Source organism: Myxocyprinus asiaticus, chromosome 6 (genome assembly GCF_019703515.2).
Source record: "Myxocyprinus asiaticus isolate MX2 ecotype Aquarium Trade chromosome 6, UBuf_Myxa_2, whole genome shotgun sequence".
NCBI lineage: Eukaryota > Metazoa > Chordata > Actinopteri > Cypriniformes > Catostomidae > Myxocyprinus > Myxocyprinus asiaticus.
This window is the reverse complement of record NC_059349.1, coordinates 13,151,586-13,169,807: the sequence shown is the minus strand read 5'-3', so window position 1 is coordinate 13,169,807 and position 18,222 is coordinate 13,151,586. Positions and strand designations below refer to the sequence as shown.

Below are 18,222 nucleotides of genomic sequence, written 5' to 3'. Positions count from 1 at the left end.
GTTACTTAGGAAGCCTGACTGGAGTCACTCAGCACACCCTGGATTCGAACTTGCTACTCCAGGTGTGGTAGTCAGTGTCTTTACTTGCTGAGCTACCCAGGCCCCTTAATACGTTTTTTATTGAGCCAGCTCATACGATCTCGTACTAATTATTTCGACTTGTTATGACAACGGGATGCAATTCTCTACCAGTTAAACTACAGGAACAGGAATACTGACTATTATAAACTCTCTCTCCTCTCAAACACCCAGGCATTCACACAGTCATCAGAGGACTAAATGACTCATAGATGTTTCCCTCATGACTTTGCTGGGTGTATCAGTCTTAAACAGAGGTTCAGGGCAGGGTTCTTTGGCTTTAGACAGAAGTTACTCATGTCTTACAATGACTTGCAACATGCCATCTGAGTCAATATTAAAACCATTTGTGAAAGAATCCAAATCCAGAATATGTAGAATATACCATAGCGTAGGAAATAATGTGTCAATATGACCGTAAAAATATAATAAGAAATGTGGTCCAGACTTGAATTGCTGTTCTGCATTCAATAAATAAAAACCCAGTATTCCCTGAGCATTTTGGCATTGTTGTTGTTTTTTTTTTTGTTTTTTTAACTTAAGTAATTATCATGTGTAATAAATTATGAATTCAATTTTCATTTTAAGGTCTGTCTAAGTTAAGAGGGCATCATTTATTATGCATGTTGTTAGTGTTGTTTAATAGGCAGCAGTCTGCTAGATTGTAGAATATCACAGCCAGGGCATTTAGGGGTCCATTCATGTGTATTTGCCCTGTGTTGACAGACACAAGGCCTTAGAAGAACAGCTGAGAAGACTGACATGTAGTGACAGGTGGTGTTTGAAGCAGGCCTGGGGACAGTGCTGCATGCTTGTAGTAGCCTAACTGTTAACAATACAAGATCAGAGTCAACTACTAGTGTTCAGAGCAGTGCCTTCTGTCATTAATACTAGCGACACACTTTGCTAATTCCTGAATTTTACATATTGCCATATATGCTGCTTGCAGCTAGATCATAGCTGCTTGATTCATGATGTAAAACATGACAAAGTCTAAACAAGCGCATTCGTTAGTTTATTCACTGTCACCAAATCTTTTAGACAGTATTTAGTGCTGTTTGCTGAGGAAACCACCCTTATGAAAATTGAGAGTTCATGGCAAATTTGCCGCAAACTTGCTGCAAATTTGCCACTGATTATTTTCACATGCAAATGAGCTTTGCGGCAAACTTGGCAAATTGTCCATTGTAGCCAAAGTTTTGCCAGAGGTTCACTACTACCGGTGAAGAGCTGCAAACTTCTGGCAAACATTTGTGGCCAGTCAAATGCTCATTTGCATGTGAAAATAATGAGCAGCAAATTTGCGGCTAGTTCAGATTTTTTGTAAGCATCGCTAATACTACTGCTCATACTTGGGGTTGGTGTGTAGTATGATTATTTGTTTGTCAAGAAAGCTACAATGTTAATCTATGAGTCTGCTGGCATACTCATAGAGCAGGAAATTGTTTTTAAATATAAAATGCTTTAAAAAAAAAGTTTTGAATTGCAACAACAATAGGATGTGGCTATTGTTTGTTCTTATTGTCTGCATTGCATCATGCTCATAGCAGTACAATGTAGGCTAACCATAGTGAGCCTGTTGTTTTTATGGCCTCTTGGTTTCATCATGTTTTTCCACTCTATTCAGAATCAGGTCTCAAATTTGTCTTCAGAATATCCTGCTGTGTTAATACCTGCAGTTAACAAGTTTAGATGTGCATTTATTTGAAAGTAATGATTTAGCAGAGTGTGGTTTTGGTGGTGTGGTTAAGCGCCGGTTTGTGAATGGAGAAGGGTAAGGATCATCACATGGCAATGATTGCCTCTAACAGCTGTTTGTCACTGCAGTAAGAGTGGAGACGGGCTTTAAGAGTGAGCCAGACGCCAGTCCCAGAAGAGAGAGAGCTGTGCACGCTGAGCTTACAGCGTGTGTGAACCAGAAACCAGTTCTGCTGAAAAGCAAACATTGAGTGTGTTAAATTTCTGCTGAAAAGCAAACATTGAGTGTGTTTGTAAGGGGATTTAGTGGAAAGGAGGAGGTGAGAACCGGCTTGACAACTTAAATAATAATTTATTAACCAAAAACACACACGCAACCAAAAACACAGCACAGCTGTCTGTAATTCTCTCTCTATCGAACTGTCGTCCCCGGCCGCCTTTATCCCTTGCGCGCCCCATCAGGCTGATTGGGGACCGGGTGTGTCTCATTCCAGCCCGGCCCCGCCCTCCTCAGCTCTACACTCCTCCCGGCGTTGCCTCAGGCGGGGAGCCCCCGGCATGACGTACATCCCCCCCCCCCTTCCTCTCCGGGTGGGGGGGCGTGCCTTATGCCCCGACTGCCGGCGGGTCCTCCCCGCCTTCCTCGACCTGGGAGGAGACAGGAGGGGAAAAAACAACAACACAAAATGGCGAGGGAAAGGCCAACACGGATCGGCAGAGAGAGAGAGAGGAGAGAGAGAAAAAGAAACTCACCAGTTCTCTGATGCGCCGTCGCGTGGTCCTCGATCACTACTCCACCCTCTCAGGCGGACTGCAGCCGCTCCTCCCCGGGCGGACCGGAGTCAGACCTCCGACCCCCAGCGGACAGAACGCCCCTCCGCGTTCCCGGCGTCCCGTGGGGACTCTCCTCCGCCCCTGGCAGCGGCCCTACCACTCCAGGCGGTCGGGGAGTCGCTTCCCTCCTCCCCCCGCAGACGGCGGTCTTCTCTCGACCCCTCCGCGTTCCCGGGGGACGGCAGGGCACTCCTCTGCCCCCGGCAGCGGCTCCCTCGCTCCAGGCGGTCGGGGAGTCCCGCCCCCACTCGCCTCGCGGACGGCGGCCGTTCCCCGCATCCGGGTAGTCGGGCTACTCCGTCCCCCGTCAGACGGCAGCGGCGCTCCCCTGGGTGGACGGCAGTGTCGAGGCCCCTGCGACGGGAATCCCTCCTCCTCCCGGGTTTCGGCACCAGTGTAAGGGGATTTAGAGGAAAGGAGGAGGCGAGAACCGGCTTGACAACTTAAATAATAATTCATTAACCAAAAACACACACACAACCAAAAACACAGCACAGCTGTCTGTAATTCTCTCTCTCTCGAACTGTCGTCCCCGGCCGCCTTTATCCCTCGCGCGCCCCATCAGGCTGATTGGGGACCGGGTGTGTCTCATTCCAGCCCGGCCCCGCCCTCCTCAGCTCTACAGTGTTAAATACCGAAAAGTATAAAAATATTAGTACCTTTTGAGTTGGATTTCGCTGTCTCCAGCTTCCTCCTTGTCCCCATCCTAAGAACTTTGTTACACATAGGCTTTTATAAAGCAACTAACTGTACACTTATTGCAGGAGCCTTGCTAAAGGATTCAATCAGGGGTGTAACTACCCACTTATGGTCGGGTATGCAGTAATAATGTTGGTTCCCCCAGAACGTTTAGCTGTCCAAGTGCTCCCTTTGGGATGATTCAGCGCCAGCTTTTGTATGGTGCCCCACGCATTGCATATATGGTAGGTGCATCCCTGGATACAATGGTGATAGCTCATGGATCGTCCTTTAACAGGCTCAGACCAACAGTTTTGGAGCATCTTAAAGGCACAATGGTGATACCCTAGTACAGGATTCCCATTGGAATTTTTTATCATAATTTTGTGCCAGTCCTAAAGGATCCTTTAACCTTCTGCGACCCCACACATCTGTGGACGTTGTATTTTGGCTTCGCTATTCACAATGCATAATAAACCGACTGATCGCAGTTCAGGAGAATCTGTGCTGTTAGTAAAGGGTTAAACTTTTGACATATGGAATCATGTGACAAAACAACATGGCGCCAACCACAGTAGAGTTTGTCTTTGGGAGAAAAGCCAACAAAACTCCATCTGGTAAGAAACCTAATTTAGTTTTTACATTGAAACCTGTTTGAGTCATAAGATTAGAGTCTCTAGTTTCATCAGATATGCCATTTTAAAAATGTGAGATTTATCACAAAATGCCACACTGATAAACACAATGTACACTAAAGTGTGCTTTAGTGCATCTTTTCCTTAGAAATCCTATATTTACTGTGCATTTTCACATTGAGAATCAAAGTGTTCATCCAAAAGCTGAAAAATGTTGCTTTCAGAGGCTGTATATGGAGTTGGAAATGTATCGTACAATGTGATTAAAATCAAGCAATGCAACATTGGTAGCTGCAAAACAGTCTCCTCCCTGGAGATGCGGCACTGAGCGCTCACAGGAAAACAGAGCCATTAGTATACAGAGGCGAGTTGAGAGCTCAAAGACCGATTGCAAATACAGCTTGTCGAATTTGCCAAACAATGGTGTCATGTCCTAGTGCTACAGTACATCAAAGATGTCATTTTATTTACGGCGACATCACAGTGCAAATCGTTGGATTTGCGAGGCTGAAACAGCAGCAGCAAGTTGCATTTAACAGCCAGCCTCTCTCTCGACATGTGAGAGTGATCACATGCACAGCAAGGTGCTCATAACTATCAAAAAACAGCTTATTAGAAAAAAAAGACAACGTAAGAAACCTGCGATTACATGAGACTTATTATTCTCTGCTTTTGACGTCAAAATGTGTACGACTATGAGCACAAAACTTGCATGCATTGGATAAGCTGGTAAGACTGGTAAAGTTTACATGCAAATTGAAATCGGGGGAAGAGGGCAAAAACATTACATGTGCCATCGAAAGCCAGAGGTCAGGTTCATCTCAAGTTTTTTTTTTCGCCACTAACTATTTTTTTCTTGCTCACTGGGGGCTTTAAGACATCAAGTCATGATTTTCTACAAAGCTGCTTTGAAACTATGTGCATTCTGAAAAGTGCTACTCAAATTAACATGACTTGAATGTAGTCAAATTCATTTTTTTTTTTTTTTAAGAAATCATGAAAATTGTGAGTTTTTCTCGTAACATTCTGCTGATAAATGCAGTGTTGTTGTTTAAGGTACTTTATTATAGAGCTCTGCTTTATGTTGCCAACGTCAGTTGTGTCACTTAAGATTTAAAATACATTTATGTCAAATCCTTGATTAAGTTTAAGCAAAACATTTTTTTTTTTATTATTATTATTATTTTTATATCCAAAATTATAATCATATCGTGAGGCTTCTGCATCGTATCGTATCGTGAAATTTGTGTATCGCTACATGCCTAATTTCAAACTGTTCTGAGACCAGTGTAGACAGACAGCACACTCGAGGTTAAGTCATTCACTAAATATGGAACAAGGGAGCATCCTATAACTCTCTATGCAGCAAAGTGCATTTAATCCAACATACCTATCAAAAGTTCAGTTTCAGGTTTCAGCTGTAGATGATGTTTGGACCACTCAACATGTTTGGCAGACATGGGACAATGGTAATCCGTTCATAGTTTCAGAATTTATAATGTATAATTTTATTTTTATTTATGGTTGGCAGTGATTGGATGATGCTGGCCATTACTTTGAATGAGAATTAATTCGGCTAATTTCTTATGTAATGTCTGTAACTTCTCAAAAACATGAATAACCAACACTCCTGGAAACATAATAAAGAATTAAAAATCTGACTTTCTATATTTTGGTATTATTTAAAATTTCACAACTTATTACCACAGTCCACATATGTTGCCATGTTTTTAGGAAAACTAGTTGCTCTAGGGGGAAAAAAATAAAAATGTTTTTGCATGTTTATTAGGTGCTAGTTTTAAATCAAAAAGGGAAATGGAAAATGCACATAGCAGTCACGCTCGGGACGTAGGAGGTTAAATAAGAATCTTCTAAGTAGAGCCGACCGATATGGGATTTTAGAGACCGATACCGATTTTAGAGAGGGAAAATTCACTGATTACCGATATGGTGACCGATATAGTTAATTTTTGAGCTGGAATGAAAACAGACCTTTTCTATGTGGATTGTGCACCGATTTTGCATCAATATGAATGCAAAGGTACTCAGAAGGCTGCTTTATTAAACAAATATTTTTATCAAAGAACATTTGACATTATTATTATACATTGTCAACAAATTCTAGAAATGAACACTGAGAAAATAAAGAATAAATAAAAATAAAAATAAATAGCTAAATAAACATCAGTACTGTTAGTATTAGTCAAATGCTGACCATTTAAATAAAGAATAAAAATAAAATAAATAGCTAAATAAACATCAGAACAGTTTAGTATCAGTCGAATGCTGACCATTAAAATAGAGAATAAATAAAAATCAAATAAATAGCTAAATAAACATCAGAACTGTTTAGTATCAGTCAATTGTTGACCATTAAAATAAAGAATACAAATAAAATAAATAGTTAAACATCAGAACTGTTTAGTATCAGTCGAATGCTGACCATTAAAATAGAGAATAAATAAAAATAAAATAAATAGTTAAACATCAGAACTGTTTAGTATCAGTCGAATGCTGACCATTAAAATAGAGAATAAATAAAAATAAAATAAATAGCTAAATAAACATCAGTATTACTGTTAAGTATCAGTCAAATGCTGATCATTAAAATAAAGAATAAATAAAAATAAAATAAATAGCTAAATAAACATCAGTATTACTGTTTAGTATCAGTCAAATGCTGACCATTAAAATAAAGAATAAATAAAAATAAAATAAATAGCTAAATAAACATCAGTATTACTGTTTAGTATCAGTCGAATGCTGACCATTAAAATAGAGAATACATAAAAATAAAATAAATAGTTAAACATCAGAACTGTTTAGTATTAGTCAAATGCTGACCATTAAAATAAAGAATAAATAAAATAAATAGCTAAATAAACATCAGTACTGTTTAGTATCAGTCAAATGCTGACCATTAAAATAAAGAATACAAATAAAATAAATAGCTAAATAAACATCAGTACTGTTTAGTATCAGTCAAATGCTGACCATTAAAATAAAGAATAAATAAAATAAAATAAATAGCTAAATAAACATCAGTACTGTTTAGTATCAGTCAAATGCTGACCATTAAAATAAAGAATAAATAAAATAAAATAAATAGCTAAATAAACATCAGTACTGTTTAGTATCAGTCAAATGCTGACCATTAAAGAATACAAATAAAATAAATAGCTAAATAAACATCAGAACTGTTTAGTATCAGTCGAATGCTGACCATTAAAATAGAGAATAAATAAAAATAAAATAAATAGCTAAATAAACATCAGTACTGTTTAGTATCAGTCAAATGCTGACCATTAAAATAAAGAATACAAATAAAATAAATAGCTAAATAAACATCAGTACTGTTTAGTATCAGTCAAATGCTGACCATTAAAATAAAGAATACAAATAAAATAAATAGCTAAATAACATCAGTACTGTTTAGTATCGGTCAAATGCTGATCATTAAAATAAAGAATAAATAAAAATAAAATAAATAGCTAAATAAACATCAGTATTACTGTTTAGTATCAGTCGAATGCTGACCATTAAAATAGAGAATACATAAAAATAAAATAAATAGTTAAACATCAGAACTGTTTAGTATCAGTCAAATGCTGACCATTAAAATAAAGAATAAATAAAAATAAAATAAATAGCTAAATAAACATCAGTACTACTGTTTAGTATCAGTCGAATGCTGACCATTAAAATAGAGAATACATAAAAATAAAATAAATAGTTAAACATCAGAACTGTTTAGTATCAGTCAAATGCTGACCATTAAAATAAAGAATAAATAAAAATAAAATAAATAGCTAAATAAACATCAGTATTACTGTTTAGTATCAGTCGAATGCTGACCATTAAAATAGAGAATACATAAAAATAAAATAAATAGTTAAACATCAGAACTGTTTAGTATCAGTCAAATGCTGACCATTAAAATAAAGAATAAATAAAAATAAAATAAATAGCTAAATAACATCAGTACTGTTTAGTATCAGTCAAATGCTGATCATTAAAATAAAGAATAAATAAAAATAAAATAAATAGCTAAATAAACATCAGTATTACTGTTTAGTATCAGTCAAATGCTGACCATTAAAATAAAGAATAAATAAAAATAAAATAAATAGCTAAATAAACATCAGTACTACTGTTTAGTATCAGTCGAATGCTGACCATTAAAATAGAGAATACATAAAAATAAAATAAATAGTTAAACATCAGAACTGTTTAGTATCAGTCAAATGCTGACCATTAAAATAAAGAATAAATAAAAATAAAATAAATAGCTAAATAAACATCAGTATTACTGTTTAGTATCAGTCGAATGCTGACCATTAAAATAGAGAATACATAAAAATAAAATAAATAGTTAAACATCAGAACTGTTTAGTATCAGTCAAATGCTGACCATTAAAATAAAGAATAAATAAAAATAAAATAAATAGCTAAATAACATCAGTACTGTTTAGTATCAGTCAAATGCTGATCATTAAAATAAAGAATAAATAAAAATAAAATAAATAGCTAAATAAACATCAGTATTACTGTTTAGTATCAGTCAAATGCTGACCATTAAAATAAAGAATAAATAAAAATAAAATAAATAGCTAAATAAACATCAGTATTACTGTTTAGTATCAGTCAAATGCTGATCATTAAAATAAAGAATAAATAAAAATAAAATAAATAGCTAAATAAACATCAGTATTACTGTTTAGTATCAGTCAAATGCTGACCATTAAAATAAAGAATAAATAAAAATAAAATAAATAGCTAAATAAACATCAGTACTGTTTAGTATCAGACAAATGCTGACCATTAAAATAAAGAATAAATAAAAATAAAATAAATAGCTAAATAACATCAGTACTGTTTAGTATCAGTCAAATGCTGATCATTAAAATAAAGAATAAATAAAAATAAAATAAATAGCTAAATAAACATCAGTATTACTGTTTAGTATCAGTCAAATGCTGACCATTAAAATAAAGAATAAATAAAAATAAAATAAATAGCTAAATAAACATCAGTATTACTGTTTAGTATCAGTCAAATGCTGATCATTAAAATAAAGAATAAATAAAAATAAAATAAATAGCTAAATAAACATCAGTATTACTGTTTAGTATCAGTCAAATGCTGACCATTAAAATAAAGAATAAATAAAAATAAAATAAATAGCTAAATAAACATCAGTACTGTTTAGTATCAGACAAATGCTGACCATTAAAATAGAGAATGCATAAAAATAAAATAAACAGTTAAACATCAGAACTGTTTAGTATCAGTCAAATGCTGACCATTAAAATAAAGAATACAAATAAAATAAATAGCTAAATAAACATCAGTACTGTTTAGTATCAGTCAAATGCTGATCATTAAAATAAAGAATAAATAAAAAATAAAATAAATAGCTAAATAAACATCAGTATTGTTTAGTATCAGTCAAATGCTGATCATTAAAATAAAGAATAAATTAAAATAAAATAAATAGCTAAGTAAACATCAGTACTGTTTAATATCAGTCAAATGCTGACCATTTAAATAAAGAATAAATTTAAATAAAATAAATAGCTAAATAAACATAATAAACTATTAGGGTTTTAAAATCCTGAATGATTTTCTTCAGATTCCTTTTGATGTCTTACTAGGATATTTTATCCTATTGGTAATCATAATATTCCTATTAGAAACTGTGTGTTCTAAATCTAAAAGATCTTGTTTTAGTTCAGTATTTTGTTGGAATCCAATAAGAAAATACCCATTAGGATCCTTCAGGATTGGTTCCATATTATGATTGATTGAAGAATCATTCATAGAGGCATGACTTCATAGTGTGAGATGCTTTGAAAAATCATTTATTGTTGAAAGCTGGGTAGAAACTATATTTTCAGAAACACATACCCACATCACTGTACTGACCTTTAGACCTCTTTTTTTCTCTTTTTTATCTCTGTTTAGGCACAAGACAAGAGGAAAGCCCTTGAGGAAACCAAAGCCTACACCACGCAGTCCCTGGCAAGCGTGGCCTATCAGATCAATGCCTTAGCAAACAATGTGCTACAGCTGCTGGATATTCAGGCTTCACAGCTGCGCAGGATGGAGTCTTCTATAAACCATATCTCTCAGGTCAGTCTGGATATTATAATACTAACATGAAAAGAATCAGTTGTTCTTTATCTTATGTGCTTTGTTTGACTTGAGGCTATGAGAAGAGTCAAAAATGAACATTTGCTAGGAGTGATTAAATTTAGTGTCTCGAAATTTCACAATACAAAAACACGACAATATGCATCATCTATTAAAAATGGATCCCAAAATGACATGTACAGTTAGCTTTAAACAATTCTCTTAATTTTAGACCAACAAAACGTTTGTAGTCAACATAGGCCTAAAGCACATACATTGGTATGATGCATGATAATGATACAACATTACTTTAAATATAATACTTTAAATGTATTATTAATAACCACGTGTTACGGACGTGACCATTACAGATGCTTCATATAAAATCATATAGATATCAATGGGAGAATCACACATTGCAATTACAACTAAATTCAGCTCAAGTTTCTCACACATATCACATTTTTTCCCATGAGTCATATTTACATGTTGGATTCACACTGGTCTGTTGTGAGAGAAGCACCAAATGGAAAACTGTCTGGCCATGGTGAAAAATGATCTTAAATCTCCAGTTGTCCTCACATGCTCTGGCTCATTTCAATAGCTGGATTCTGTTGGGCTTCTATAATGACTCCCATCACTTATTTATATAATATGCATTAATAATTAGATTTACATTGGCTAGTCTATAGATTATGCAACTGGTGAATAACTGGATTGAATATGTTGAAAAATGAATACGCAATAACAAGAGGCAGAGTGTGGTAATATACTGTATATTGTGAACACGGGTATATTGTAAGCCATAATATCTAAAGAGCATCTGAGACACTTTTAGCCCTCTCTGTAGCTACATCACCATTTGAACACAATGGCAGAGTGAATTATTTCATCCACAGAGGGGAATGCTTTTATTAGTAAGAGATACTGCTCTCTATCATTAGATTTTCAGAACCATAAAGGAAACCAGATATAATGATTTACTTGCTACTGAAGTTAAAAGGCTCCTGCAAACTAGTTTGCCACCACTTGTCTCCAAGAGGATAGGCAGAAATGGCAGCTAAATTATGTAAAAATTATGAAGCACTTTCTCTTAAAGGTGAAGTGTATATTTCTGTGTCAATAGCATCACCAAACAGAATTGCAAAGGTAAATTTAGTCTTTGGTAGGTATGGTGTTTGCAGACTTACATGGATTTCCTATCTTGTGGCTTCTAGTGGACAAAATTAGTTTTACATCTTTCATATTTTATTCACAGTTCAATTAACTTGGATGAAATTTGGCGCGTGTCCTCAGAGTGTCCTGTTGACCATGTGTACCAAGTTTTTTCAAATTTGGACATTGCATTCACAAGATACAGTCCAGTTAGACTTTATAGACCACACCCAAAGAATGTAAAGGCGCATATCTGCAAACGATTAAATGAATCAAACTTATTTTCATGTAGGTCCTTATGATGACAAATTTTGTTTGAATCAGAGAAAAGTTCTAGGTTAAGTTTAGAAAAGTATGTTTTTCAATAAATTCACAATGGCGGAAGTTTTTTTCTGTTCTGCAGCACTTAAAGTTGCAGTTCCAGAATTTTTACCAAAAAGGTACACACTCACTGAGCACTTTATTAGGAACACTATGGTCCTAATAAAGTGCCCGACGTGGTCTTCTGTTGTAGCCCATTTGCCTCAAGGTTCGACATGTTGTGCATTCTGAGATGCTATTCTGCTCACTACAATTATACAGAGTGTTTATCTGAGTTACCATAGTCTTTCTGTCAGCTCGAACCAGTCTGGCCATTCTCTGTTGACCTCTCTCATCAACAAGGCATTTCCATCCACAGAACTGTGACTCACTGGATGTTTTTTGCTTTTGACACCTTTCTGAGGAAACTCTAGAAACTGTTGTGTGTGAAAATCCCAGGAGATCAGCAGTTACAAAATACTCAAACCAGCCTGTTTGGCTCCAACAATCATGCCACGGTCAAAATCACTAAGATCACATTTTTTCCTCATTCTGATGGTTGATGTGAACATAAACTGAAGCTCCTGACCCATATCTGTATGATTTTATGCATTGCACTGCTGCCACACGATTGGCTGATTAGATAATCACATAAGTAGGTGTATAGGTGTTCCTAAAAAAGTGCTTAGTGAGTGTATATTAGCTTATTCTCAAAAAAAGTTATACAACCTAATTTTGGCAACCTGTAAATGGATGCGAGATTTCATAAAGATTGGTTGTTCACAACTCAAGATATTAGCTTCTGAAATTTGATTGGCTGCTGGGGGCTAAAAACAGTATTTTAAGAATATGTTAGATTTTGACCTAAAGAAGATGCATGCCAAATTCCAACTTCCTCAATCTAACGGTTGCAGAGTTACGAATGGTTTTTTAGTTGTAGCACCCCCTATGGACAGAATTGTATGCCATTTGGTATGCATCCTCAAAATTTCTTCATGTCGAAGTTTCCCCAAGTATCATTAAGTTTGGACATTGCATTCAGAAGATATAGGTCGATAAGTGAATTAGAGCCACATAATCTGGTTTCTGGTCAGAATTTCGTCCCTTTTCTTTTCTTAGACTGTGGACATTCATAAAGAGAAAGTTGCCAGACGAGAGATCGGGATCCTCACCACCAACAAAAACACGTCTCGGACCCACAAGATCATCGCCCCTGGCAACATGGAGCGACCCGTGCGCTACATCAGGAAACCCATAGACTACACCCTGCTGGATGATGTGGGCCACGGTGTCAAAGTAAGTCTATAATTTTGATGTCCTTCTTGTTAACTGTTGGATGGCCTCCATTTGGTTTACTGTCTTAAACAGCAAAATAAGCTTTATTTTCCTCAACATGGTATGAGCTGATTATTCCTAGAATAAAATTTTTCTTTCATAGCTCAGGAGTTTAAAAAGGGAAATTTCACCCAAAAATTAAAATTCTCCCATCATTTACTCATCCTCACACCTTCCCAGATGTGTATTACTTTCTTTCTTCTGCAGAACACAAACCAAGATTTTTAGAAGAATATCTCAGCTCTGTAGGTCCATACAGTGCAAGTGAATGGTGGGCAGAACTTTGAAGGTCCAAAAAGCATATAAAGACAGCATAAAAGTAATTCATAAGACTCCAGTGTTAAAAATGTATATCTTCAGAAGCAATATGATAGGTGTGGGTGAGAAACAGATCAATATTTAAGTCCTTTTTTTACTATAAATTTTCCTCCCTGCCCAGTAGGTGGTGATATGAACAAAGAATATGAATTGGCAAAAACAAAAGAAGAAAAATGTGAAAGTGAAAATGGAAGTGGCGATTTATAGTAAAAATGAACAGTACTTTTACAGCACTTATTAATCTTGGTTAAAGCTACACTCAGTAAGTTTTTACTAAATAAAAAAGTTTTACTAAATAGCACTTTTTAGAAACATGTTTCACATTAGATAAAAACTCCAGTAATGTCAGTAGCCCAATAAAAGCAGTTTAATTGTGCCCAGCCCTGTGCTCGAGCCCGTCTGTTATGGACAGCATGCTAAATGCGCTCCAGGACTATATGAACCAGTGAACTTTTGAACCAAGATTAATAAATACTGTTAAAATATTGTTCGTTGTTAGTTCATGATACCTGTAGTGAGGATGCCGAGGCAGGTGTGTTAAGATCCATGTGCAGTTTTAATAACAGAATAATTAGTAAAACAAAGTAGCAAAATAAGGAAAAACAAAAAGTCAGGCAATAGTAAACAAAAAGGCAGGCAAGGGTTCGGTACACAGGCAGATAGTCCAGGAAGGCTAACCAAGTAAATTCGATAGGCAGGAGGGTAATCCAGTAAACAGGCAATAAATCCACAAAACTCACAAGCAGGCTGGGAAATACGAGAAACAGGCAGGAGTCAAAACACAGGGAAAACTAAAATACGCTGGCTACCACCCCTGGAGTTCGCTAGTTCGAATCCCAGGGCGTGCTGAGTGACTCCAGCCAGGTCTCCTAAGCAACCAAATTGGCCCGGTTGCTAGGGAGGGTAGAATCACATGGGGTAACCTCCTTGTGGTCGCTGTAATGTGGTTTGATCTCGGTGGGGCGCATGGTGAATTGAGCGTGGTTGCCGCGGTGGATGGCATGAAGCCTCCACACGCGCTATGTCTCCGTGGCAACGCGCTGAACAAGCCACGTGATAAGATGCGCGGGTTGACTGTCTCAGACGCGGAGGCAACTGGGATTCGTCCTCCGCCACCCGGACTGAGGCGAATCACTATGCGACCACGAGGACTTAGAGCGCATTGGGAATTGGGCATTCCAAATTGTGAGAAAAAGGGGAAAAATCCCCCAAAAAAAAAAAAACACAGGGAAAACAGGATGGGTAAATAAGGCTCAGAAATGTTGACAAGGCAAACAAGACTTCGCACTGAATGCGAGAAAACAGGGAACTTAAATAACCAGAGTTAATGTGAATCAGATGTGAGAGTAATCAGTCTGAGCGGAGGATTATAGGAAATGTAGTTCGTGAGAAGTTAATACTCAGGGGATGGTGACCTCTGGCGGCGTACAGGAGAGGTAGCAGGCGCCGCAGGTGTAACAATACCTAATGCATTTACTGTTAACAAATACAACCTTAAGTGCTACCGAGGTATTACATTATTGTGGATCATGTTGCTCAGATAATCTTGGAAGAATTTGATGAGAAATGTTTGTTCATATTGAGATATCCATTTTTGATCACAGACTTTGGTATATTGGCAAATTTGTGGACAGTTTTTCTGACATTGTTGAGAAATCTTTTGAAATTCTAGAGAAGACACATGTGAGACTATTAGTGTTTATTTCTCAGGAGAAAATTTAAGAAGGATTTGAGAAAACTAGAGATTTAGGTATCAAATTCTGACACTTTGGTGTCTCTCCCTGATGCCCTTGTATTAGGCTATTCTTCACATAAATACAGCCTCTGTGTGTGTTCATTAGAGTTTTCATTGATATAATATATCAAAAATAATGCCGAAGTCACATGTGACTGCTTCAGATAACAATATTCAAAAGAACAAACAAGTAAACTGATCAAGTTATTGATCCATCATGCACTACACAAAGGGATTTTGCACGTTGTGTGTGTGTGTTGTGAAGACTCCTCTTGGGTTCCCCTCACTATATTCATGTTATTAAATTATTCATGTCCATCAATGTCAGCTCTGTGCAGTTACAATGACATTAGTTTGCTTTCTGTGCTCTTATACTGATGTTATCATCACTATTAGAGTCAATAGATGGTCTCTATCCACACTGAGATGTAATTAAGATCACTGTCTTTGCATATTTACTTTGACCTTTTATGGGATGATGGTTGGTATGGATTATGACACAGTGTCATCGTTATTCAACAGTCCTTCAGTCTTTTCATTGTCTAGATATATAGTTGAGGCAAGTCTTGAGGTCATGTGCCAACAGCTTGCCCAAAAACCTGTCTGAAATGCTTCATTAGTTCCGTGCTGCTGATGCGCACTGGCCTTTTACCCCTCGGCTAAATGAACGTCCTGCAGGCTGCCCTCATATTGACTCTGTAATTAGGGCACTTAACTCATCAAATGTTGCTTTCTCTGCATCAGTCACCCCTGAATGACATGCCCAGGGTACGTACAGTTCCTCTCTCCTCAGCTATCAGTATATCATGACAGCTCATTGTGAAGCCATCCACGGCTACAGGACTTTATGTTCACCTATTATTATTGGTGTATAGCGATGCACCAGTATTACATTTTTTGGCAGATACAGATAACCGATAATCATTACCTTTAATATTTTAACCCTTTTGATTGGAGCGACTGGCAAATTAATTAAAAACTACTCACGTGACTCAATAAGTGTTAAAATAATGAGAGTAGAGTAATCAACATTATGCCACAAATGCAGTCTATTGAGCTTTAATTTTATTGAAGCATTTTATTGAAGTTTCTTTAACTACATCTTTTTAATTGGCTGACAAATTAGAAGTGTCCTGTTTCTTTATGATTTATGATTTATTATCTTAATATGTCATTGGAAAGGTTCTAGTAGAATATAACATTTGTTATATTTGAATATGTGTTTCCCTTGCAAACTAGATGGAGTATTTGTATTTAGAATGTACTAATAAACTACTGTACCAATGTACCAATATAAAATAAAAGCACACAAAGAATAGGTCACCCAATATAATGAAAATAATGTAAATTTACTCACCCTCATGTTGTTCAAAACCATGGAATGTGGAAAACAATATAATTTCAATGCAATGGCAGTGGATCGTGACTCACTTTAAAGCTTAAAAAAGTACCCAAAAGTGTCATAAAAGTAGTCCATGCGACTTCTGCGTCATATTCCAAATGTTCTGAAGCTATACGACAACACGAAATTTAAGACATTTTTCAGTAATCTTGACATCCGTTGCATGTTCATGAGCACTGTGAGAGAAGCTTATTCACTGTGGCTCACATGTTCACGTGGGAACTTGCATTGTTTAGCTCTAAAAACAACTCAAATTCTTGTGTAAACGCAAGCCATTGTGAACAAGTTGCTCTCATAGCTTGTGTGTGTATATATACTGTATATATATATATATATATATATACACTGCCAGTCAAAAGTTTTGAAACACTTATTCTTTATTATAATTATTTTCGCATTTTAGAATAATAGTAAAATTATCAAAACTATGGAATAACATAAATGGAACTATGGGAATTATGTTGTGACTAAACAAAATCCAAAATAAATCAAAACTGTGTTATATTTTAGCATCCTCAAAGTAGTCACCCTTTGCCTAGAATTTGCAGACATGTACTCTTGACATTTTCTCAACCAACTTCTTGAGGTATCACCCTGGGATGCTTTTTAAACTGTATTGAAGGAGTTCCCATCTATATGCTGGGCACTTATTGGCTGCTTTTCTTTATTATTTGGTCCAAGTCATCAATTTCAAAAACTTGGTTTTTTTTTAAATTAAATTTTAGATTTATAATGAAATAAATTAATATGGTGGCACAATTATATTTTTGTCTACAAAACAAATTTCAAACATTTAAGCATACGCCTTCAGATCAAAAGATTTTTATGATCATGAGAAACATTTCGGTCAAGTGTTTCAAAACTTTTGACCGGTAGTGTGTGTGTGTGTATATATATATATATATATAATATATATATTAAATATTAATATTTATATTAGTGCTGTCAGTCGATATTTTTTTTTTAAAATCGCGATTAATCGCATACTTTTGTAGTTAATCACGATTAATAGCAGATTTTGAAAGTGCTGAAATGTAACACTATATATTCTTCTTTTCCTGTCAAAATGCATTCATTTCCTTCTAAGGAAAGAAAACAAAACAATATGTAACAATATAATGCTTTATTAGCATTTTCCAAACCAAGCCTTCCACAGAATAAAGATAGAAATGCACTAAAATAGCACCGGTTCAAGTAACATTAAATGTTTCCTGAAGTCTAAGTGGGTGTTTGACTAAATTAAAGAACTAGTCCTCAAATAGGTTGCATATTCATTGCAATGAGCATTAAATCTCTTAAACTCTCATTCTTCACAATATTGTTCAGCCAGTAGACTGTGGCTATCTGCTTTGTTACAGCAATCGTGAAGCTACTTTCATGATTCACGTCATGAAACGTGTCAGCGCTGCTTTTAACTCCACATGAAAAGCACTTACGTCTCATTCTGCATTTTGGAGATAGTAAGACTTGACCATACGGTTCAGTACAGGCGTCGGAACCACCGTCAGCCATCCTTGCAGCATATCTTTGTTTGTGTGTGCAACAGAGGAATTCCTGGTGCTGTTTTGACTCCTTTACACATTTTATTAGTTCTTCGTTTGTTCTCAGCTGATATATATATATAAAAATCCAACGAGCGCATTTAGCCCAGCAGCCAGCATTGTTTTGGATGTTCGGCAAGTTCCGTCGCAAAATATACATCATAAAAGCTGTCCAATCAGGTTGTGACCTTATCCTTATGCCTTTTGTTTGGTATCTTTAGGTTCGGTGTTAAAAATGCCAGTGTGAATGCTAAGCGAACCAGGACTAAATGTATCATTTTCTTTTTTTGGTCCAGACCAAGAGAACCAAACTACAAGTGTGAACACACCCTGAGTGTTATGTGTGACATGAAACTAGCATAGCTATGTAGGAAATCAGTT

The 18,222-nt window shown here is 36.0% G+C and overlaps 1 protein-coding gene across 4 annotated transcripts in view; it reads left to right on the top strand.

Annotated features, from left to right (window-relative positions):
* Positions 1–18,222, top strand: part of LOC127442479 (abl interactor 1-like) — a 35,371-nt gene that overhangs the window by 6,389 nt on the left and 10,760 nt on the right. For all 4 annotated transcript variants that reach the window (XM_051700541.1, XM_051700540.1, XM_051700544.1 and 1 more), the window contains exons 2-3: positions 9,888–10,055; positions 12,630–12,806. In XM_051700541.1, the coding sequence (XP_051556501.1) occupies positions 9,888–10,055; positions 12,630–12,806 (345 nt within the window). The remainder of the gene's footprint in view (positions 1–9,887; positions 10,056–12,629; positions 12,807–18,222) is intronic.